The sequence below is a fragment of the Aptenodytes patagonicus genome, chromosome 23, assembly GCF_965638725.1.
Source record: "Aptenodytes patagonicus chromosome 23, bAptPat1.pri.cur, whole genome shotgun sequence".
NCBI lineage: Eukaryota > Metazoa > Chordata > Aves > Sphenisciformes > Spheniscidae > Aptenodytes > Aptenodytes patagonicus.
Window position 1 is genome coordinate 7,828,099 of NC_134971.1, and position 24,648 is coordinate 7,852,746.

Consider the following 24,648-nt stretch of genomic DNA (forward strand, 5'->3'; position numbering starts at 1 on the left):
AATGAAATATTTAGGTTGACCTGGAGATAAGTATGCCAGGTCTTTGTTGCCATCAGCTTAGACCAGCATTCGATCGAGGTGTTTTCAAAGAGAAGCAGGGGGAGCTGAGTTGCCGGTGGAGGTTTCTGGAGATGGTGGGGCAGGGAGGTACGAGGGTGTTTGCTCATGTGGCAGCAGAAGTCTTAAGCAGAGGATGAAGTCCATGTTGCGCTAGGTGCTGTCCAAATGGGGAGGGAAGCAATCCCTACCCCAGGAGCCTGCATCCTAAGCCGACTCGAGCAGGGGGTTGTCCACAGCCAGCCAGCTGCGAGGCTGGGATGAAACGTGGGCTGTCCCAGGCGAGTCCTTGTGTGCGCTGTCCTCAGAAGAGCTCCTATCTCTGCCATCCCCTGCTGCAAGGCCACCCTGTTTGGGAAGGGGCAGTCCTGAAGTGGTGGCTCGGAGCATGTGGTGGACTTTAATGGAGACAAGGGTGCAGTAGGACTAAGCTGTCTGGTGAGAACTGTCCCTTGCACGAACGAATGGTTCTATCTACAAATGTCTGTTGATAGTGGGGGAGCTGATTTGTTTTTTGTGGACGATATCTCTCTATCTATTGTGCTGTTCCTACCTGAGCGTTTTCCTCCTTTCTCTCCCTTCCTCCCTGTCTTTGCTACAGCAGAAAATTACCCCAAGTGTACCTAACTTGAAGGTGAAATTTAAAGCCCCCCAAGTACTTGAAAATAGATGGGGGAACCTTGATCCTTCCCCATTTCAATCTTTTGTTAGCTGGGGTGGGGAGGAGAAGGAAAGCCTCTGCAGAAAAGATACCTGAAATATGGTTTTGTCAGAAGGATATTGCTCTAGATGTGCAGCAGTGATAGCAGAGGATGGAAAGATTGGGATCTTAATAACCAGATTTAATTGCTGAAAGAGTACATCAGGCCTGGAAGAAAGGCTTCCCTCCAGCCTTCTGCATTTCTCCTCTTTTAAATCTTTTTCCTTTCTTCTTCTGCAAGTTGCCCTTGTCTCAATCTGCTTCCAAGGCTGCTCCTTTTCATTTTTTGTGCCATCCCTTCCCTCCTCCGAGTGACAGCTGTCCCACCCCCGCCAAGGTCGTTTGCCCTTGAGACCATCTTTGATCTGTGCCCTGATAGAAAGGCCGAGTATTGACTTTGGCTTCAGCTTCATTAAGAGGCAGCCTCATTTGTCAACTTGTTTGTTTCGATAGCTGCTTGGGAGACGGCAGGGCCCGCAACCCCTCCTCGCCGAGCCACAGCATTATTCCAGAATTAACTCCCCTTTTCGAGGGTTTGCAGGCAAGGTCGTTGCAGGTAGCCGTGCACAGTCCTCTCCTTCTCATTAATCGATGTCACAGAGGTTTTGAGCAAGGTTAGATCCAGTTGGTTTGTGGACGGGAGGCTTCTGCCAAGGCTCTGGGTGCTGCGAGAAGCTGTGTGCAGGTGCATTAATCCGCAGTGCTCCCAGCTGGAAATGCAGGCTGTCGCACAGAGGTCCTGTCTGCTCATAGGGAGCTCGGAGAAGGGGTCTCAGATGAGCTCTCGTGGCGAGATCCTTGCAGGAGGTTCTCTGGGGCTGGTTGCATAAGGATTGCAAGTAATGAAGATTAATTTCTCTTGTCAGTTGTCATCAGGTAACACATCTGCCAATAATAGCTCCTGGTTTTAATCCAGATGGTCAGATGAGGTTAAACAAATAAGTTACCCAGGCTCTTTTTTCCTTTCCTGTTGGTCGGTGAATAATGCATTGACAGGCGCTTGCTTGTAGTGTTTGACCTCTCTAGGAATTACCTCCCTGTGCTGCACGTCCCTGGGGGGACTGTCCTGGAGAGCCTCTTGTGGCAGGGCTGGGACCTTAGTTGGCGGTAGGGTACAGAGATGGCCGAGTGACAGATGTACTCCATCTGGTGTTCCTCAGAATATTTTGGTGGAAACAATCTTTTTCCTGAAGTCACGTGAAATGACTGGAACTCTAGACATTGGCGTTCCCAGGGTTGTTCGGGGATTTGGAGTGGGTTGGTACAACAGCCTTGGGTGGCAGGAGAGGTTCATGGCAACGCAGGAGGAATCTCTCTCTGCTTTGCTTAGGTTCGGAGCAAAAGGAAGAAGCTGTGTTGCTGAGGACAGATGGCTGCAGCACAGGGCGTTTCCAGACCTATCTGACCTTGTGCAGGAGAAGCAGGTGGAGACAAAAAGCCAAACTTCACTGAACTGACAGCTGGGGTCCAGTTTCCTGGAGACTACTTAAAGTCTCACTGCCCTAGTGGGGAAGGGACTAGTGATCTTTACTCCTGAGGAATGCAGTAGTGTGTACTGAGCCTCTGATGGCCAGGAGGTGTGGAAGCATCAGCCCGGCCCTACAGCGCCCATGTTAAGGGAAGCAACTGAAAACCAGAGGCGCTAAAGCTGGGTTGTGCTGCAAGAGTTAAAGCTGCTTTTGGTGCTGGCTGTCCTGGGTACTGCCGCACTCCTGACAGTGAGGAGAGGGAGCTTAGGAAAAGATGTTCCTGGCTGTTGCCACGGGCATTTTCCTTCAGCAGATCCCGAGGTAATAAGGCATTAGTAATTGCGCAGCTCCGTGCGGGCTGTGATGTGACTGGCACCGGAGCGTTGTGTGTGGTGCTGGTCCCCGCAGCCCAGGGAGCGTGGAGCAAAGCCGGGGAGAATGCTAACTGTGGTGGCAGGAATGGCCCAGGGATTAGAGAGCAGGTTGTAAGAGGAGAGACTGGAGGTGGTAAATTTATATAGTCTGGAGGAGGCTCAAGGGGAGACACGACCGGAGTCTATAAATACACACAGCAATAGAAACCAAGGGAGGAAATTATTCAGAAGAAGGGAGGACAAGGAGCAGTGCCTGAAGCAAAGGCAAGAAAAGTTTATGCTGGGCCTTGCATGGAAGGAGAACGGCCTTCAGCATCAGACATTTGGCTGAGATGGGGTACCACCGCTGCCAAGCCACCCTGCTGCCACTCTGTACTCCCCATCTCCTCTTGATGCCTCACAAAGCCGGTTTCTCTCTCTGCTACCCAGCTCTGCTTTGTTTTACAGTAGCCCCACCTCGTTTCTCCCCTACCAGCCGTTTCACACGGGCATCTTGCACCGAGCTGCCCCAGCATGCCTTAGAAGGTTTAATAAAACAGATTGAGATGCATTTGGGCTTATGGCTTGACAACTAGTTCCCCTTGGACAGGAACATTTGCCTTCGCTGGGTGACAATGCTTTGAGCCCGTAGCCTTAGGCGCTGCGGCTCATTACTAGTCATCTCTCCAATGAATAATACACAGGCCTGAATATCTGTCTGCATACATCTTCCTTTCCTATAGGGTAATTTAATGTTATCTTTGGGCCTCCTGCTCCTGAGATGAAGAGATTACTTCAAACCTGCAGCCCACAACCACAGCCATTGGTTTCAAACGTCATTAAGTTTCATTATAACAAATAAACACTGCAATGACATTTATAAGTTACCAGAGAGCACAGAAACACAAATATGAAGCAGATAAACTGCATTTGATCCAAATAATTACTGCAGGCAATATTGAGCTTAGGCTGAGCTGGCAGCCGGGTGCCGAGTAATTTATAGGAGTCTGTAAGGCACTGTGTTGCACATTGCTTCTTAAAAATTATGATGATGGTTATGTGTCTCTCTCTAAAGCCTTAAACAGGTTACGTTCCTGCCTCGCTGAAGGCAGGAAGCCTTTCCTCAAGTCAGAAACAGCGGTGGTACTGGCTAAATGGGCAGCTCTTGTTAGTTTCGGGGCTTTCTTATCCCCATTCCTCAAGATTTTAGCCTGAAAAGGGACCTGCATTTGAGGTTTGCTGTGGTTGAAACTGTAAAAGAGGCATTTTTATTTTTTTTTTCCCCCGTGGAGGTTTCTATCCCCAGCTGTGGACTCACAAGGTTTCAAGAGGGGGGGGAAATCCTTGGAGAGAGACTTCCACTGTAAGAGGGTGTAATATTATAATAATTAAGTTCCTTTCATTTTTGACTCCCAGCTCTACGCTGCCTCTTAACCCTGGGGAAGGAATCCTCTACCAGCAAACCAGATGGAAAAGCCTCTCCCCCAGCTCCCCCCCAAAAAACCTGAATGAAAAGGGGGTTTGTTGCTGTGCTGGTTGTGTGAACTTTCACAAAGCTTTGCCTCCCTGCACAGGGCCGGGGTTTTTTCTGCTCCGGGGTGGCACATCATCTCCTAAGTGAGCCACGTGGAGCTTGTCACAGGATGGAAAGCTTCCTATGTCCTGCAGGCATGGAGACTCAACCCAGGAGGGGGTTCAGAAACAGCTGGGTTTATTGATGAGCATCTCTCATTACCTGCTAATTAACTCAGCAGGCTGGAATGCGCTAATCTTTTCTTGGTCTGGGGTTTTGCTCAAGCAAGCCATTGACTCTGCAGTGGGGACCATTGAGAAGGAGCTAGTAACAAAACAAATGGCGAAGTCTTGTGTTTAAATACATTTGAGTCCCCTTCTGATGCAGTCCCTTCTCCTCCAGCAATAAAGCCGAGAAGTCGCTGGGTCTGTTAGCAGCGGTAAGGCACAGCCGCTTCCCCGTGGCTTCTCCCAAGGGTGCACGTGGGCAGATAAAGCAGTTGCAGGGATATAAATACTGACTGAATTCACGTTTCCTCATGTTTTTCGTGGCTCTTGGCTTTATACGGTAAATCCCAGTCAAAAAAGCAGGACCCGGTTGTTGTAGGCGTTGGTGCAGGTCGCTGGCCTCTTTGGTGATGGCTGAGCAATGGGTAAATGCACTTTCTAGGCGTTTCCCTGGGTCTATGGATACTGTAGCAGCAATGGCTTTCAGGGGAGGGGAGCTTTTATTGGGTCTTCATGCATGGATAGAAAAGTACATGAGTTTTTAAGCGCCTTCCTCAGGTAATGAGGATGGGTGAGTGCATAAAACATTTCCTGCTCAACCGATGATCTGCTCCCTGTCTGTTCATCTTAGTATCTTTTACCTCCTCCTGTCTTTTCCCTGCCACTTTTTTTTTTGTGTATTGCATATGCTTAACTTTAGGCTGTTCTTCAGAATAATTTGTTTTAACTCTAAATGTGAATCTTGCATGTAAAAAAAAAAGTGCACATATTTACAATCATTCCGCTTGGAAAAATCCAAACAAACAATAATTACAGCAGAAACCTGCTAATTCTCATTCCACTTCATCTTCAGACTTGCTAATTCACGCAACACAACCTGAAGCGATCTCACCCTGCTTCTCAGCTCAGCTAAACAGCAGGGAGCTGGAGTGAGTACTCAGCCTCGGCACGGTCTCGGTGCATCTGTAATATCACATAGCTAATCTGGCTGGCAGTCCCCCTAGAAGCAACACGGTCGATGTTTTGTGCAGACAGGGGCCTCTCAACGTTTCAGGGCAATAGTAAGACTTGTTCTCGCATTTTCCTGCCTCGATACGTGTGGTTTGGTACCCCACCCAGGCGGTTTTGATTCGGGGAAGGTGTCTGTTGGAGGGCATCTTGCGTGGTGGCAGTTCAAGCACCTGCAAAGATGGAAACAAAGCCCTGTAGAGAAACTTGGCTGACCACTCTTTGCATGAATTCCCAAATCTGTACGGTGAGCATAATGCCTCTCCAACCCGTGGTGAGATTACTTCCTTCTCAAAATAAATTTGAGTGTATGTGGGTGTATATATATAGATTAAAGTTTGGGTTATTTTCTGATAAGCTTTGGCAGAACCATGTTTAAAGTAGTGGAAGGTAAGGGGGGACAAAATTAAAAGCTTGTTGTGCAATGGGGTTTTCACTGGGAGTTTGGCTAGAAGGTGGAAGACAGGAGCAGAATTTTTCAGTAGTTTTAGTATTAAATATCTGCATTTTCTGTTCTGAAATGAATCTTCATTTTGATTTCTCTCTGTGACCCAAAGCGTGCGATAACAGATTTTTGAAAAACGGGGATGGAAGTGAAACATGGTGCGACCCAGGGCGAGCTCTTTGGTCTAATTTTCCACCCTGTAGACTGCACAACTCCCAGTTGCTACTCTTCCTGGGAGCAGAGCCAGACTTTAAAATCTCCAAATTGTTTGTGAAATGGATTATTCATCCTTCTCGTTTTCCTACGGACGAGTGTCCTGTGTGCCCTCTAACTCAAAAGACGAGCTGAGATTTATAGGACTATATTTCAGAAGAGCAGCCCTGATTTGGGAACAAAGGGTGGGCTAAGGGGATGCACCTGGATTGAAAATAATCCAGGGCTGTGGGGGATCACCTGAGAGATTTCAAAAGGTCACAAGGGATAAAATCCTTACGGATTTTATCCGGGAGATTGCTGCCCACCAGTTTGAGCATCAGCTGTTACTTTAGCAGGAAAAGTTCCCTTTCCTCCTTTGTGGATTAAAGTGGGTGGTTTTAGGTCCCAGGAGTGTCTGTGCAAGACTTCTGCAGCTGAGGACCCGCCGAGTGCTGTTTGTCAGCTACAAATAGTTAGCATCGGAAAAGCATCTGTAGTTGCCACGGAGAAAGCTGGCTTGGCTGGAGTTACCAAAGCGTCCCCTCTTCTTCTCTCAGCTCCCTCGCGAGCCCGTCAGTCTGGCCGCTGCGGAGCCGTGCCAGGACATCTACGCCTTGACAGAGAGCAAATGGTAATTTATTATTCTGCAACAGGTTCCTCAGGAGCGCTGATAACAAAATATTTCTTAGAGTCGTTGGCAATTTTCAGTGGGAGCTGGGGCCTCCAGGTAGATCAGTGCGAGGAAATCTCTTCCCCTCTGCTCACAAGAGCAAGGCATCTCCTGTCTCAAGCGAGGGATGCCGATCAGCGCCGTGCCCAGGGTTTCCAGTGCCTTTGAAATAGCTTGTGGCGCTGTTGCCCTACCTTTCTAGCAAGAACAGGCATCGTCTCCGTACCCCAAGCAGCCTTGGCAGGAGGTTCGGAGCCCAGTCGTGGGGTGACTGCAGCAGCCCAGGCTTTGGGACGAGGCTCTGGCCCTTGCCCAGCGTGCGGGGAAGTACACACACCTCTTCCGTCTGCCATTAGCTTTAGTAACGCAACCAGCTTTGCCTTCTGCTGACCCTTCTAATGTGCTGCTCCCCCCTGCGAAGCCTCACCTGCTTCTCTGCCACAGGGGCAAACCCTCATGTGCTGGCCCCTGTGGCAAAACGCCACCTAATTCAGTTTGCTGCTTCTATCTCCAACCCAGGAAAAGTCCTGTGTGCCCCAAAGCTCATCTGGTTGGTTTTTTTTTTTTCTGGCTCTGTCAGCTTGTCTAATAGAAGATAACGCTGCTTCCTGCGAGCCCGGCTTTATCTGGGCAGCAGGTACGCGCGAGGTTGTTAAAGCAGAACGGCCAGAAGCCATCCGTTGAGTCTGAATATTCAGTGCAATCAGTCCGTAAGGTCACTTGAACGCTGCTGTTTGGGGACAGCTTATTTTTGATTCTGTGATGCAGTACATTAGTTTGTTTTCTATCAGTGCAGCTACCGAGAAGAGGCATTTAATCTCACAAGAGGTAATTCTCGAAGCTGGTGCTGGGAGGAGGTTGCTAATAAATATCCCACAGTAAGTATACTCTTACACCTTTCCCAATTGGTAGCTAATAACAGAGCAGACGATGACATTTAAGCCCTTTCTGCATGGCTGATCAAACTACTCGCAGTGACTTTGAAAGCGGTGCTGGGATTTCATGTGGGTATCAAAGCAAGTGGAATACTCGATAGTTCAGATCTCTTGCCTGTGTGACTAATAAACAAAAAGATTCCTAAAAGGTCTAATATCTTATTCAAAATTTGTCTCCTGTTTGAAGCTACTTAGTGGACACAGTGGGATGCTGATGTTTCTTCTCTAAGCAGCATTAGGAAAATATCTGACATCACTGCGGAGTGAGCTCAGGCGTGCACGCAGGCTTGCTTGGAGCTGGTGCGTGGCTGGGAGGCAAAGGGTTATGCAAAGGCCAAGCTTAAACTCGGCTCTGGCTGTTGGCGCTGCTTGTCTTGGGGTGGTCCCTGCACCCAGGATCATTTTGGCTTTGGTTTCACCTAAATGTAGTCCACTTCTTCCCCTCTGTAGCTGCACAGCTGGCTGGAGTCGATGGGGACTGCCAGACTTTGCTTGTTGGGATGCTTCAAGGGGAAAAAGGGTCCTGTCTCCCTCGATGTTTGTGGATGAGCAAAGTACGAGCTCAGCTTCCTGCTTTGCAGGAGGACAGGGGACGCATCCGACGCCAGGTCACACACAGCGAGCTGGTCAGTGAGAAGTAGGCTGCCACTTGTCTTTCCATACAGCTGATTCCTTGACTGAAGGGTGTTGTGCTTTTTTTGTTTCAAATTGAATAATTCAGCAGCATCAAGCGTACAGAAGCCACGTGAGCCGGACTTATGTAGTCGAACTAAAAAAGGCCAAACTGACATTTTTGTTCAAACAGACTTTTTTTCCCCCCAAGGAAGTAAAATAAAATAATGGAAAGCTTATGCAAGGGACGAACTCAAACTACCTTTCTTTTTTTTTTTTTTTTCTGTGAGGCTGAAAGGAAGTGCAAGACGTGGCCCTGGTCATCACCAACAAGTGAAGCCTCCCTTGGGGGTGCTGCTCCACGTCTCCTTGCTCTGGACAGCATCGCTGGTGCGATTCATCTGCTCCTGTCTGGGGAGCCACAGGCTTTTTCACTCCTCTGAAGGTGTAAGAAAAGCTTGCCTTTGTCCTTGTCTGGGGAAATCCTTGCTGTGCCCCTGGGGACGCTTGGCTGTCCCTTTCCTCTCTGCTCCGTGGGTGCTGTGCTCAGGCAGAGCTTGCGCGTGGCCTGGAGGCTGGGCTAGGTGGCATCTCTCACCGGGGAGGTAACTGGGAGGCGGGCAGGTAACGAGCGGCTGTGCCGCCTGCACAGCTCTTCCCTCCTCTCCCTGTTTGCACTGTGCTTCCCCATGACTGACCATTCCAGAGAGCTTTGTAAATAATGTAACGCTTTTGTCTGCTTGCTTTTCCTAGTCATCTAAAAATCAATGTGGGCGTGTGTTTTCAAGTGCCATGGGCCTTATGCAGGGAGCTCCTTGTCCTTGGCTCGGAGAAGAGGTCCCATTTGAATGAGCGCTGAGAACCAGCCCATTTGTCACGGGATCGATAGCAGAAGCTGCGCGGGGTGGTGCGGAGACAAGCCCTTGTCTGTCAGGAAAGCGTGGGCATGCAGCCATGTCTACTCTCCCTTCCCAGTCCTCTCCATGGTCAAGAGATGGCTCCATCTCCAGGCGTCACATAATGAGAAGCCAACCCTGAGCTGGGCTGAAATGCCGTGACTTTACATCAGGGCGCTTGGTGGTGCGATCTGCTTGGTCTGAAGAGGGACCCTTCTAGGACAGTGTGTAGGTTTAGGTTATCACGCAGCATCCCCTTGATCCATCCTCCTACCACATGTCATGCCGGCTCCGAGTCAATGGAAGGATTAGCTCTCCACATTGAGGGACAAGGAGAACGTCCCACCGCTCTTAATCACTGGGCCTTTCATTTCTGAACAGTAATATTTTTACGAGGAGCTTCATAGTCCTCCTTCGCCACTTCTATTCTCTCCTCGACATAAAGGACTAATTCTTTTCAGAACACAATGGAAATTCAAAGCTCCACTTACATAAAAGGAGCCACGGTGTCTCCATTTCTAATGAGTCATTGTTCCCTCTCTAAGTCCCTGGCTTCTTACTACAATACTCACTTCTCTTGGGTAATGAAAATTTAACTATCTGCTGTTCCCGGTTGCCTCTTCTCTTCTTGCAGCAAGTTGTCTGCAGGCAGGCTGGTTTTCACGCAGCAGGCTGCAAGCTGAAATAATTCAGACAAGGACTCGTGCAAACAGATTTCAGTCTTCAGAGAGCTTAGAAAGCCGGTCGCCGATTCAGGCTTTGGTGATGGAAGGAGCTTCGAGGTCCTGCTGTATTGCGGACACCCTGCGTGACCTTGGCAATGTAATCGTGTAGGCGCCTCCCTCAGTTTTCTGGGTTGTAAAATGGGATTTTTTTGGTCCTTCTCACCATGCATGGGTGTTGGGACTTCTCTGAAAAGGAATGCTACGGTGCTGGTGGCGTGATTTCCCTTGGAAGTCACAAACATAGCAGAGGCTTAGCCTTTGTTTGAAAGAACAAGGCAACATTACAGAGAAACACAGAAAAACAGGAGCCACAGGTGCAAAATCCATTAAGGAAATGTAAAGAGTTCTAAAGTGGTTATCTCCTTTTTTCTCTTTTTTTTTTCTTAAGCTTTTATGACATGCTTGTGACTTCATAAGGATCCTGCCTGTGATTTTCTGAAAGCAGGGTTAGCATTATTGCCTGTTCACTGTTCACGGTGGGTCCTTTATTCCTCCATTTTGTTCTTGCCGTTTAGGATTTCGATAGCTGTGAGAAATGCCCCCCGCTTTTGTTTTAGAGAGGTTTCCTCCAGGAAGACAGGAGATCACAGGGGCCAGAAAACAGGTCACGCAGTCGTCTGGCAGTGTAAATAGCTCCTCAGGGAGCGAAGCAAAGCCAGCAACCAGGAGAAGAGGAGGCTCTGAGATCAAGAGCCTCTCGTGCCTTCTCTGGCACCAAAGCCCCCATTTATAATAGCAGGTCAACCTGCGGCTGACAACCTGCATTGAGCAGAAGGGCAGCTTGAGAGTGCAGATAGGACTTTGCCATCGCACTGGAACATGGCCAAGAGGCATGGTTAGCATCTCATTTACATACCTGTTTGCTTTTTTTTAAAAAAAAAAGCATCAACAATGAATTCAGAGTCCTAATATTTGCTTCTGCTTGGTGCGTCTCCTCTGCTGGATGAATAGCAAAAGAAGCTCGTGCGGATGCTCCTGGGGGGGGAGGCAGAGTCGGTGCCGAGCGGCTCCCAGCGACGCTTGCAGGAAGCCGAGCGTCAGTTGGGTTATTTCTGTCTTTGAAAGTATGCTAAGTCTTTACCCTTGAAAAGAGGAAAAATGGGGTGTGGAACTAAAAGGGGACTACACTTGGGTGCGGGGGGGGGGGGGGACGGGACTTGTACACGTTGCTGCATCTCCCCGCTGTTTGCGATTGCTGCCACAGGGCAGGGGAGCGCTTCCCAAAACCAGAACCTGGGTTCCCTTCGTGCGGCAGGAAGGTGAGAGGGAGATGGTAGATGGCTGATGGCTGGTGTGGGTACTCTTGGCTGGGCTCATGTGGTCTGAACTCCAATCTCTGCAAGGATTTGGGAAGCCAGGTTATAGTTAAAACCAGATTTTTTTGGCTAATACCCTATTTAGTGGAAGGGGAGATAATGGGAAACTTCTGGTTGACCGACAGCATCTTGTGTGATCATGGAAGCGCTTGTTTTATTTTGTCTTGGAGTCAAACCACCCTGCTTTGAAACCAAAGCACCATTTTGTAATAGCGTTGTAAATGTTCATGGGAAAAGTACCCAATTGACCTGTTTCAGCCCATTTTCTTGTAGCTGAAACCGCTCCACCTGCATTTGTAAATCAGCCTCTCCCCATTTTCAGTTATTTTCTGTCAAGTATCCTATCTCCCTTACAACTTTTCTGCAAATTACTTGTTCCTTTGTCATTAAGACATAAGACAGCTGAACGCTGTAAAGTGGACGGGCCTCTGATCTTCCAAACCCAGTTAAACCCAGTAATCAGGCTTTAAGCTGATTTGAAAGCTAGTTGAGCTCTGCCTTCAGTACTTCTTATTTTTGGCTGCTTTTTTTATCTGTGATTTAGGGAGAGATGATCCTGCCGTGGAGCAGGGACTGGGCCAGGTAATGCTCTTAAGTTTCCTTACCCCCCCGTCTCTCCTCTCCTGTGACTGAGTCTGAGCTGTTTGTAGCTGAGGTGGAGCCTTGGACAAAAAAAAAAAAATGGTTTCAAGTGACAATTTTTCACGCTGAGCAAACAGAGGGAAGGAAAAGACAGGATACATATGCCATGTTTCTACTCTGATTTTTCCATGACCATCAGCTGCTCTCTAAAACAAACCAAGAAACAAAAAAAGAAAAAACCCCAGCCACCCTAAAAAGGGCTTCATTTCCAACAGCAATTACCAAATGAAGCCTCTGCTTAATGGACATTTTCAGAGGGCATAGACACTGCTTTGTGCTTCTGCTTTCTCATTATGACTCTTGCAGCTCCCAGCTGACAACCTGATAATTCTCGCCGATAAAACAATCTTTTTGGGTTATTGCTGCATTCCAGCACTGTCCCCGCTTGCCCGGCTTGCCTTGAGAATTGTCAAGATTACGGAGTGAGCTGTGAAAACATAGTTAGCGGGTGGAAAATACACATTAAAAAAAACCCAAACCCCAAAACAACAACAACAAAGCAAAATGCTCACTTTTTTTTTCCTGCTTCCTTTCCTAATTTTCTCTCTCATCCCCACTTTTCCCTAGTAGTGCTTGTCTTTTATGAGTCTGAGTAAAATACAGAGCTGATTAATATTCCCTTTGAAACCAGATTTGGAAATCTTAATTCAGCATAGCAAGGGTTTCTGCTGGTATTGGAGACCGCTGTGACTTCCAGCGAGTCTCTCCCAGCAGAAAGAGCTGGAGTCTCCTCTGGAATAAACCCGTCCTGTTGTGCATGCAGCACCACACCGAGAGCCACCACCGTGGCCTTCTGGAGCACCTGCGATGAAAATCAGATTTCCTTGCAAATATGTGGGTGCTGGGAGAGCCAGGACCTCTGAAATACCCAGGAATATGGTGCTCGAGGTGCGCCTGGACACTGCAGAGTGGTTTGCAAAAATTTCAGCAGGGCTTTTTAACCTGATGTATGTAAACCAGTAGAAATCCAGAAAGGATGGCTCTGCTCTTCCCTGTGCATTTTTAGCTGGCTCAGAGCAAACTTAAGTTAAGCTACACTAAATTAAATTGAAATACAAGCGTTCACATGGGGTCTTACATTGGTTTAACTGCATGAGTTAGAAAGTCATCAAGCTTTGTAGCTTTGCCTTGTAGGCAAAGCCCAGCAACTCATTTGGAAACAAGTTTAGTTGCGAGAACTTGTCACACTTAACCTTGGTTTAGGATTACTCATCAGTCAATGATTAAATTGAGTTAATGTAAATTAGGATTGAATTGATTTAGGGTGGTTCACATGGAGACTGTCCTGGTTTAACAAATTGATTTTAAAGAGAAACTTTTTCTTCAGCCCGGTATGATTCTGTATATTGAACTGACATTCAGCTGAGGGGTGTGGGCTTTTAATTCTGTGCCTGTTGCAAGGCGATAATTCACACACAGCGAGGCTCCTGATCTTTAAAACCCCTCAGCTAATATAGCGAGTCGCAATCCAGTCGTTCTGCCTTTCTCCCAACTTCTCCCTTTGTCAGATCTCTCCTATATCCAGAGCGAGAGCGAGACTTTAAGTGCTGGCAAAGCAGTAATGCTACTCAGATGCTCTACAAATAACTAGCACAAAGGACCGTGCTCACAAGGTGTCCAGATATCAGCGGATCAGCCTGAAATGGCTTTACATTTAGGACCTTCCAGCATTAGACTGTGGCGCTACGTACGCGTGCTAGCTTGTAGCACAACGAGCCCTCTCTCTAAGATAGCCCAGAGGTCTATTTGGTTTGGGGGTGCTTTGTCAGCGCTTGTTCTTGCTTCTACTATTTTCTTTACAAGCTCAGATCCGAGAGAAGGGAGTGGTCTGGCACCGTGCTGCCGTGTGCCCCCACCTCCGTTGAACCACAGGGATGTGCTGTATGGGCATCCCAGATACCCACTTTGCCTGACTGAAAACCAGAGCACCGCTCATTTCGGAAAGAAAAAGCCGGAAGGAATTAACACATTGAATGTTTTTCGATCGTGGCAAAGTTAAGGAATGATGATGTATTTCAAAGAGTGAAAATAAAACATAATGCCAGTGCTCAGCAAACCCTGATGTGAAAGAGGTTATACTGCATCAGAGTGCTTTCTGTTGAAAATGAGAAGTTTGACCTCGCAGCTGAGGTGTGCGACATCTCACCGTGGCAGGAGATGACCCGAGGGCTTTGAATTGTTCTTGCAGCATTCAGGGTGGGGAAGGGTGAGGGGAGAGATGATAAACCACCACATTTGGTCCACCTGTGTCAACCAAGGTGGTAGGTGTCATGCTTAAGAGCTTGGCCCATTAGGGTTGGATGGTTTGTGAGTTTGATGATGAAGCTTTGGCAAAAGGCAGTGCTGAACCAGGACACTTGCTTCCTTTCATCCCCAGGTGTGTGTGTGAAGCTCCCAGCAAATACAAGTAGGTTACGCTCTGGGAGAAGAGAGAACAGCAGCGGTCAGCTGTTTTCCTGCGTGTTTTGTAGCAGGTTCTTAACTGTGCATCCTGATTTCAGAGAGCACGTGAGGTGGGAGCGAGACTCAGAAGCAGAGGACCAGCGTCCTCTTGTATTAGGTGTAATACAAAATATTACTGCTTCCTGAAAGCCTGCTGCTTTTCTGTCTGTTGATCGTGACTGCTAAAACACTAGCGCCGCAATTTGGAATAAAACAGTGAGAGGAAATGCCTGGCACCTCTTTGCTGTATCATTTTTTTTTTTTTTTCCCCCAGGGAGGAAGAACGTTGCAAACTTTTGTCTGAGTGTGTGAGGGGGCAATAAGTAATCGCATAATTAAGAGCTGCAGAATTCAGCCTCAGGTTTGTGCTGTGGCAGAAGCATCTCGGGCTGTTGCATCCCAAGGCACTGCATTGCGCAGAAAACCGCCCGAGAGCTGACAGCCTCCTCTTTCTCTCTTGTTCCCCTCTCCAGGTCAAGCATCCTCCTTCACGCAGCAGCCCCAGGACCAGGTCGTGATCGCTGGGCAGCCCGTGACGCTGCTGTGTGCCATCCCTGAGTATAATGGCATTGTGCTGTGGATTAAAGACGGGCTCGCTCTTGGAGTCGGACGGGATCTCTCAAGTAAGTTGTGATACTACCCTACCTAAACAAGGAAAATGGGAGCTCCCCAACGGTGCAGGTGCAGCCACGATATTTATTTTGAGAATAACGAGTGTTTTCATTTCAACTACAAAACCTTCCAGCCAGCTCAAACGTAAGGATTGAAACTCGGAATAAACAAAACCTTTTTTCACTCCGACTTGAAACAAAACAGTTGGTTTCCCGCAGGTGTGACCTGACCCTTTGGAAAGCCTTGCCTTGGTTTCGGTTGACTTTTGGAAACAAATGTCATGTTTCCAAAATGCAGGCTGAAATGTTTTGTAAATGTTGAAAGTGCCTGTTTTGACATTCTCAAAAAAAAAAAAAAAAAAGAAAGTCTCTGTTTGCTTTGGATAAATGTGTTTATTGCAATCCAGCGGAGCCCACAAGTACTTGTGGCTTCCTGAAGCTGTACTTTTGGCAAATTATAGTTTGGTAATAAAATTCTCCAGACTTCTTGCTACTTAATCCCACGCGTGCATTGTGATTGAGGGTTTATTGCAACTGGCGAAGACTCTGGAACAATAGTGGAGAAGTTACACAGTTTACTCTATATATTTTGCTGGAAAATACTAATTTTTTAGTGAAGTATTTCACAGGACTAAGGGAGAGTGTTCACTTGAGAGCCAGGAACCTGGGAAGGCACTGAGCCCTTCCAGGAGCTGCAGCCTCGTCCCCCCGAGCACAGCAGAGGCTGTACACGTGTGACGTTGCTAGTGCTCAACTTCTGCAGAGCACAGAAGACCTGGGAGGGTTTCTCTCCGAGTCAAGCAGCAGCATTCAGAAACCAGAGGAGGATTTGTGTTTCTTGGTCTCCAGGGACCCCGCTCTTCTCTGAAGTGCGATGCCTGCTCTTCCTTTTCCTCTATTTTTTAATACATATAATTACTCATTTCTCAGACTCGTTTGAGTGAGCAGTCCCCTCTTCAGCTGTTTTTCAAAGCTCTGTGCCACAACTTTTACGTATATTAGAGAGCTGAGCTTTCCATATAAGACCTTGCAACATGAATGGGTAACAACAGCTCCGCTGGAGTATGTAGCTTATGTGAATGACTTCCACAATTAATGGAGCTGGGGCTGCTTTAAGCAAGAGGAACTGCCAGCTCGCATGATACCAGCTCAGCCAGTCATCTAATTAGCTAAATACAAACAAACCCATCATTTGTATTTCTTGCGGTTCAGGAGAGCAAATCCTGCTGTTGATAGCTTGCAAAACAACAAAAACACAAGACTGTGCCAGGCTGCCTGCGTTGCACAGTGCATTAATCACCAGCGCAGGGAAGGATGGGGTGATGGCAGCCTTCCTTCCATGGTGCTCCAGATGTCTCAAAACGCAGGGCAGGCTGATCAGGGCTGTCGATACCCCCACAGACCCCTGCCCAACCTTTACGCAGACCTAATAGTAGAAGTATTCCAGGGTTTCATCACAAGCACGCGCACAGCTGACTTAAGGAGTTAAGGAAATCCCACGACAGGTCTCAGAGGAGCTGGAGGTGGTGGGTTTCCTGGTGGAAGGGCTCATCCATTTTTCTTAGGGATTTCAGTTAATGCTCCTTCATCGGTACTTCTTTTTTGAATTCTTAGGGCAAAATCTGCAGTCTCTTTCCCGAATTTGGAAAACCTCTTTCTCTCTTTTTGGGCTGGCTACCAAGGAGGGGAAGAAGCTGCCTGGCTCCTGGGCATCTGCTGTGGGGCGGCTGGGGCTCTGGACCCCTGCTGTATACTCTTCAGCCCTGGGCTCGTCAGTCCAGCTGCCTCCTGACTCGTGCTTCGCGTTTTGCAGGTTATCCGCGCTATCTGGTCGTAGGAGACCATCTGTCCGGAGAGCATCACTTGAAAATCCTGAGAGCTGATCTCCAAGATGACGCCGTCTACGAATGTCAGGCCATTCAAGCAGCCATCCGATCCAGACCTGCCCGGCTGACTGTTCTCGGTAAGTCCCGTCTCCTCATCGCGTTGGAGGTTATTTGCCTTTTTTTTTTTTTTTTTTTTTGACCTCGCGGTCGCACTGAGTGACTTTTTGACAAAATGTTTTGTTGCTAAATCACGAGGACTGGAAATTAATCCATCATGAGAGCGATGGGGATGCATCTTGATCCTGAGAACAGTAGTAAAGGAAGCTGTTTAGGGAGTACAGGAATTCTGGGATGAGTAATGCAGGCGCAAAATATTTGGTACTTCAGCTCTACAAATATACGTGCCAATTCAAGTGTGTATGTGCATAAATTTAAGGATATGAAGAGCGTCAGTGCCATCAGTGCGATATGCGTTACTCTTGCTGCAATGCTGTTCCACGGTAGGACCAGGAGGACGCTACCGCTTGAGAAAAGGCTGGTTTTCATACTATCTATTTTCATACATACGTTTTATCATCGTGCGTTTCTCAGTAATTACCCTTTCCCACGAGCAACCCAGGAGGACGTTGCATGGGATTGCAAACAGGAGACGGCTCCCAACATCTTGTAAAGACCCCTTTTTGGGTGGGAGATGGGAGAGTAGCGCTGGCGAAGGTAAAGGGCTTTGTTGGCAGGCTGGCAAAGTGGTTGTGAGTGCTTATCAGGAGTGCTGGGAAAAGGCAGGCTGCATCAGCGAGACTTCCCAGAATGGATGCGGCCTCAGAGAAGTTAATGAAAACGGTGGTTTTCTTGAAAAGCTTGGACAAAAACCAGTCTGTATTGCTCCCAGATACATCCTGATTATTCAACCCCCAAAGTGAAACTATTTACGTATTTAAGTTTGTTTAAATTGAAGTTTGGATTTGTTTTTTCCTGGTTTGATTTTTCCTAGTTAATTTTTAGGGGAAAAAAATTCTTTAAAAAAGATCCAAACCAAGAGTTTTAGTGCTTTTAGTCAGATCAATGCTAATTAGTCTTAAGCAGCCAAAAAAAGTGAATTAAGGTACTAGTTCTGGTTGAAGGTGCGCCTTAGCAGAGTCTGCGCGCCACCGTGAAAATGAGTTCTAATTTCTAGTTTGTAATTTCCCCTGCATTTGTTTTTCTCTCTCCGCAACCCTACAAAGTACCCTACCCCCAAACTTACACAACTGCCATCTCTTCCTTCCCTGACCCCGAAGATAATAATGATTCTCTTTTGATCCATCCTTCTGCTCAATCAACCCTTTGCAGCAGCTCAGAGCTCTGACATGAGCCCATACATGAAAGAAGGCTGCAAATGAATCAGAAAGCAGAACGCGGCTGTCGGGGGGGCTTTCTCGCTTACCGACAACCTCTGCAAGCTGCGTCACCTTCCCCTCCTTCGCCTGGGCTCCCTCCTTCTGTTGTGAAGGCAGAATACGTTGCTGGAGCCAGACAAAAGAAATAATGTTATTTAATTAGAGCTAAAGATTTCAAAACTAATTTAGTCCCAGGGCGCACGGGCGTACGTCAGAGCTGCTGCAAAGCGTTGATTGAGCGGAGAGATGTTTTTACGGATCAAAAGGAAATCGTTATTATCTTTGGGGTTATGGAATGTGTTGAATAGATGGTAGTTAATGTTTATGTGAATATACATGGTAGTTGCTAATTGGTACATTTACCTAAGATGTTCAGCAACTTACATTTGCAGCGTGTTTTCCTTTTAAGAAAATTAAAGTTATAGCGCATTCAACTTAAGCCCGATCGATAAGAAAATGGGGCTTTGCAACCTGCTGGTAGCACATCTTTCACGTCAGATGTATTTTTGCAGATGTTCTGGGGAAATTTAAGGCTGGTTGGGGAGGTACGAGCGGTAATCCACACCCTCGGAAAGGGACTGGAAGGTCGTTAGCGGTCAGCAGATCGCACTTCGATACCTTTGCGGTAGGATGGCGTGTCCTGCTGCACCGGCAGCGAAGGCGGATGTTGCTGCGGGTGGTCTGCGGTCTGCATTTTAGCCAGCCCAATGGAGGGGAATAGAAATGGCCCATTAAGAGTAGATGCCTCCAACACCCCCTGTGTTAAGAGCTAGCGCTGGCTCCTGACAGCCGGTTACAGCGTGCAGTGCGTCAAGCTAAACTTACTGTCCCGTAGGGAGGCAAAGTGCGTGTTTGTACAGAAAAATGGAGAGACGTTTTCAGTGGTTACAGATGTGTAATGCCACCAGCTGTGCAGACATTCCTCCTCTTTGGATCTGGTGCGTGCCGACTCTGCGAGCTTGCTTTAGTCGTGAGCTAAGCGGCCATCTCGGGGGGGGAGGGAGGCGGGCCGTGGATCTCCCAGATTTCATCTCAGTGGGTTAGGAAGGGATGTGACAGGCTACCTGTGCCGCCTCATTTGGAGAAGTCGCTTGTGGGGCATTCCTTTTAGCTTTTTATTGCCATCAGAGGTGATTTGTAAATCCAGGAGGGATTACTTGTATAAATTAGTTGTAAAAGTCCTTTGCTCGAAACCCAGCCTGACTCAGGCATCCCACTGCCCGCGCTCCCGGGAAGCCCGGGCTGCCTTCTCAGTGCCTCTGGAGAGGGAAGCTGGGTTCTCTCAGTCATGACCAGGAGGGAGACTTCAAACAGGAGGATATTGCTCACACCTCCAGCATCCTGGCAGGTAGGAGGGGATGGAGACCTCCCATCCTGGAGGCTTTCTGATTCATCTTTGACGTTTAACCAAAGTCTAAATCGTCCCAGTCTGCCCAGCTTCACCTGAGGCTGCAGACATCGCCTAGGCAGGAGAGGATCCCTAAGCCATCCCCAAATCTGTGTGCAAAACTTGCAGCTCTCGAGGAAACGATTTGTCACAGCCGGGGCAGAGCTGGGAGGCTCTCGTGGCTGGGAGCCCGAACTATGCCGCTGGGTTTGCCAACGACTTGAGCGGCTCATCAGCCAGCCAGGGATGTTGAAGGCAGTTCTAGGGAACCCCATCCCCCTCTATCACACCCTAGCCTTGTCTCTGGAAAACACCTTGCCTGTATTTTTTTGCACGGGTTGGTGCTGCTTTGTCCGTTCTTGCCAGCTTTTCCACTTCCTTGGTATCACGAAATCCCCTAATGCCTCCCAATTCAGTTTCCAACAGCTGTCATTCATGTCTGACAACAGCTTTACGGGGCTGATGCCTCCTACTTCCCTGCTCAGATGCAGAGCACCTGCATTAATATTTTAATTAAATATTTAAGGTTTTGTCACATTGTTTTCAAATCTACATGGTTAAATGTAGTGGAACAGATCATTCCGTAGCCTTGGAAGTCCAAACACTCAAACAGATGAGCCTATTAGTGTCATCAGCGTCAGGAGAAGTCTTTTATTTGTAGAGTCTCAGGGACAAATACCGCTCAGGAACCTGGCTAACCCATCCCAAAGCTGAAGGACCCCCCTTCTCCAGGTATCCTTCACCTTCCCTCCTACCATTGCCCAAATTGTCCAGGGAAGGAGCTGCTGCTCTCTCTCCTAGGGATGTCTGTCCAGCGAGGAAGGCAACGGCTGATAAAAGCTGATGAGATAGGATTTGGGACATGCAGAGGCATGCATGTTTTCTGCAAGCAAAGGATGTCAGGGCAGCAGTTTGGCAGGGGAACCCAAGCCAGGCAGACTCTGGGAAGTCACTGGAGGGCTATTTGCTACCTGGTACACCTTTAATGGCAGGGCTTCTTAATTTATGATCTATTTAACTAAGCTGGGGTATTAAATAAAGAAAGAGCCTGATTAGGACTTGAAGAAATTTAAAAATAAAATCAGACAGCAATCGGGTGAAATTGCAAAGCAAACACTTTGGCTGTAACCACTGGAGAGTTCCTCCGGTCTTCCATCAAAGCTCGGAGCAGGGAGGGCAAATACAAGAGATTATATAGCCAACAGATGTGTGTTGTTAAAATATGCATCTGCCAGCCGTGTAGTTTAAGGAGCCAGAGGGCTAGCTCGTGGATCCTTCTGCACTCGGGGGACCGTGAATGAATTTGAGGCCCCGCCAGCCGAGCTGGGATTTGCAGACACGTTAATTAGTGTTGAGTTCCCAGATCTCGAAGGCAGCCAAGTGAGGAGAAACTTTGAAGAGAGCATTGGCTTCCCCGGGAGGCAGTAGAGGGGAGGGGAAGAGGGGAGCCCCGGCTCGCCGTGCCGATCTGGCAGCGGTGTTGCAAAGCCTCAGCCCATGACGGTCAGGGGTAGGCAGGACCCGCAGCACCAGGAGAGTGGTCAAGCAAAGCAGACGGAGGGCGAGGCGTTGGGGAAGCTGGATGGTAGCGTGGTTGCTCTTCTTCACTGGTGTCTTGGCAGGAGCATCCCAAGCCTGTCCTGGTCTGTGGTCCTCAAAAGGCAGGGAAAGGGTCGTGGAATCATGAAAACTGATGAAGAGCCGATCATGGTGGGACAAGCCATCCTTCACTACACACCGCAGGCTCTGTCTTCCGTGGTGTTAAACAGTTTCTCGTGAGCATCGTGCAGGTGCCAAAGGGTTTGGCCAGGGGAGGGCTGGAAGGGGCCCCAGCACGAGATGTGATGCCTTCAGCCCTGCCTTGTACCACGGGCTGTCCCAGCAAGCTCCTATACGCCACTAGCTCTGCAGCTCGGTGCAGGGAAAGGGTTGGTCCCAGAGAGATGCTGGTGGGAACTTGGTGACAACCAGGACAGGGGGACCATGGGGGTGTGAGGAGGGAGGCAGAGGAGCTACTTCCAGAGACTTAAGGTGAATAATTGATAGGCAATTAACTTGTACATTCACCTTTTATAGTCTAATTCCCTGTCTCCTCCCCCTCCATGGCCTCTTCTAATATTAACTCTGCCTTCATGTCTGTCCCATTAGAAATAAAGCTTTCTTAAATCAACATTAATTATTTAATGCTACAGATTAAGTTAATTTGAAGTGAGAGCTCCTGTCTTTTAAGCTGGCACAAGCCAGGGACAGGAGAAGAGGAGGGTCACCTAGGTGTCAAGTGCATTCACGTTCAGTCACGACCTTTTTCCTCTTTTTGTTTTATTTTTTATTTTATTCCAATCCTCTTTCTAGCCGAGTCTTTCCAGTCCTTCCCTGCAGAGCAGAGTAAGCTATTTCCATTACCAAAATGATCGCTGGCAGCTTGAGACATCTGCGTTTCCCAGCTTTCCTGCTCTTTAACAGAGTTTGATCAGAAAATAAAGAGTCTATGGCCTGGGAAAGGCCATTTTTCAATATTTGTTTGTAATGCTGAGCTGCAATGAGAAAACGTGGACTAGGTGATGTTTCAAATCCAGAAACAGTTCAGCTTGGAACCATCTCAAGTATTTTTCCATACATTTTAACAGAATTCAATTCCCTGAATGCAAAATTCAGCCTGAAGCAGCATGTAGAGTCAGGATGTCAATTCAGAACAAAAAAAAGAAGTGATGAAAATGTGATCATTTTCTTCCAGACAGTCTCTTCTTGAAAAAGTTTGGGTCTTCACAAAGCTGCATTTTCTGCTGGGAATATTTGCAGTGGCAAAATAGCAGCCGGGTCTACTGAGAATGAAACAGAAACATCAAACAATCGAGCACAAATCCCAAATAACCTAAATATTTGATGTCATGTCTGAGCAGCTTAAGTTGACAGCGCTCTAAGCCGGCTCCTTTTGATAGCAGAGGGTGGACGGGTTTCCTTGCTAGCATCCCTGGGTGGCTCCTGGGGTGGGAAGGTATCTCCGTGGGCTTGACCATACCCAACCAGGCAAACGCAGGGTCTCGGCGGTGCTTGGTGCCGTACAAATTCAGGGTGAAAGGCAACCTCTGCCTCATGCAGTCTGTAGCTGGAAAAACAGATCAAAGAGAGGTACCGTATGCTAAAAACTCGGCTCTAGAGATGGGTCTTCCCAAGCTGGGTTTCACCTGGGCGTTGGGAAGTGTTCTTCTTCTCCCATTTCGGAGGGGTTTGCACCCTGCCTGCCTGGAGGAGGAGGAGGGCAAGGCAGCATCCGCATGAGCTCTGCCCTCCTTACTTTGAAGGAGACAAGCAAAATTGATTCAATTACATCCCCATTAAGCACGTCTTAGCGGGCTGCGTGGTGCTAGGGTGAAAAGCTGTATGGGACGTGTCCGCCGGCCTCAGGCTCTGCCAACCTCGTTGCTGTAGAATAACACAAATACGGGGAGAGGAAAGCTAAGAAAGGGGTTTGTTTCACATTACAGATATACCCGCCGTTCTGCTGCTTTTGCTGTGCCGTAGTAGGGCTGCTAAGGTAGCGAGCGTGCCCAGTCGCCGTGAAAATGTGAAAAGCCCCTTCCCTAAGGATCCCGGAGGGAGTTTTCCAGTAGTCACGGGGAAACCTGGAGCTTTTGCAAAGACAGCCCAGTTTGCACACTGCTTGTGACAGCACCCTGATGGGCATAAAGCCTGTCCCAGTCCAATAAGCACAGTTAACACGCCACTGCGTGACCAGGAAATTTAAAAATACATATATTCATTGAATGCATTAAAAATGATAAATATATTCCTTCCCAACAGGACAGGGCTGTACCTGAGCAGTGGCTGCTGTTTTAATTGCACAGAGTGAAGTTCATCTGGGCCAGGCCAGCACTAAGCAGATGCTGCCTCCGCTCCCTCAAACCCAGGTCCGGTGTTATCGGCTCACACCATTTTATGAATAGTCTTGCAAAATTCGTGTTTTCTTAAAGCCCTGGGCCCCGGGGTTAGGTGATACCATTAAAGTCATCTTGTTCTGCACGTAAATTAATGGCTAGCCTTTGGCGCCGCAGAGCCAGGCTTGAATACCGAAGGAAGATTTGTGTGCCTGGAAGCCCATCTGTTTTCTTTGAACTGTATCACTTGGTCTACCAGCAGATACCACCTCTACCATCAAACTTCACCTTGCTCATATCCTCAGAGCCGCAACAGCATTCCTACCTGAATGCTGAAGACTGAAGGAGCACGGAGTAAATAGGAAGAGACATGGTTAGAAATGATTAATGTTAGGATTCTTGCGCCAATCTGTGATTTCTTGTCTTGATGCGGGGAGGGCCTGACCCGTGTTTTTATCGAACAGGAAGCCTTTGGCTTCTCTATGCAGAGTCTGCCCGTCTGTACCGGGCTGATGGACGCAAAGCACATAGAGCTGATAAAAAGCCTTCCTGATTCTCTGTCATCCCTTCAGATGCAGTGGTGGCTGCATCTCTTTACCCTCTTCCCAGCCCCTCTTGCTGGCTCTGCCCACCTCCCTGCCCCTCGCACAGGAGCGGTGAGCAATTACTCCTGGCTATGATAACCGTGAAGTTGCCGTGAAATGATTGGGGGGGTGGGGGGGTGGGGGGTGTGCTTGCTGTGTGTCAAAATCCCTCCGTCCTGCTCTGCTCTTCACTTGTACTGCTGCGTCTGCGCCGCCTCCTGCTCTGGGCACAAACCTCTCTGCATCTCACCCCCAAATCCTCCCCAGTTTGCATCAGACATCTGGGAGCCAGTGCTCCCTCTGCATCACGCGAGCCTTTCCCCTTGGCATCATATACTGCATCAAATGGCTCCTGCTCCATGCAGTGCCTGTGGAGAGGGGAGATTATTCTGCTTTATGCCCTTTTGGATCGCTGACACCTTGCATTCTGCATCACACAAAGAAACCCCGCGCACGTGCAAATCTGTCTTTGCTTTGCACGCCTACACGTGTTTCTCCCGCTTGCCAATCAAGACAAAACTCCCCCATCTGTGTCCTACACGTGCTCCTCAGTATCTGCATTATACGTGCACGCAGCAGCTCCTTTTTTGCCTCTCACGTATGCACGCGTGGATGCGATATAGATTGCAGCGCTATGCGTTCGGGCTGCACTTGGTGGCTGCTCAGCCAGGGGATCCGTCACCGCTGGGAACTTGGTGGGTTGTTAGTGACCTGACAAAAGTATTGACTCCCTCTCCCCTTGTCAGCTGGCGGAGAAGAATGAGGCCCTCGAAGCGTGACATCA

At 48.3% G+C, this 24,648-nt stretch overlaps 1 protein-coding gene across 1 annotated transcript in view; it reads left to right on the forward strand.

Annotated features, from left to right (window-relative positions):
- Positions 1-24,648, forward strand: part of KIRREL3 (kirre like nephrin family adhesion molecule 3) — a 344,477-nt gene that overhangs the window by 229,422 nt on the left and 90,407 nt on the right. Inside the window, 2 exon segments of the mRNA XM_076358570.1 lie at positions 14,679-14,828; positions 16,630-16,779. Coding sequence (XP_076214685.1) covers positions 14,679-14,828; positions 16,630-16,779 — 300 coding nt within the window.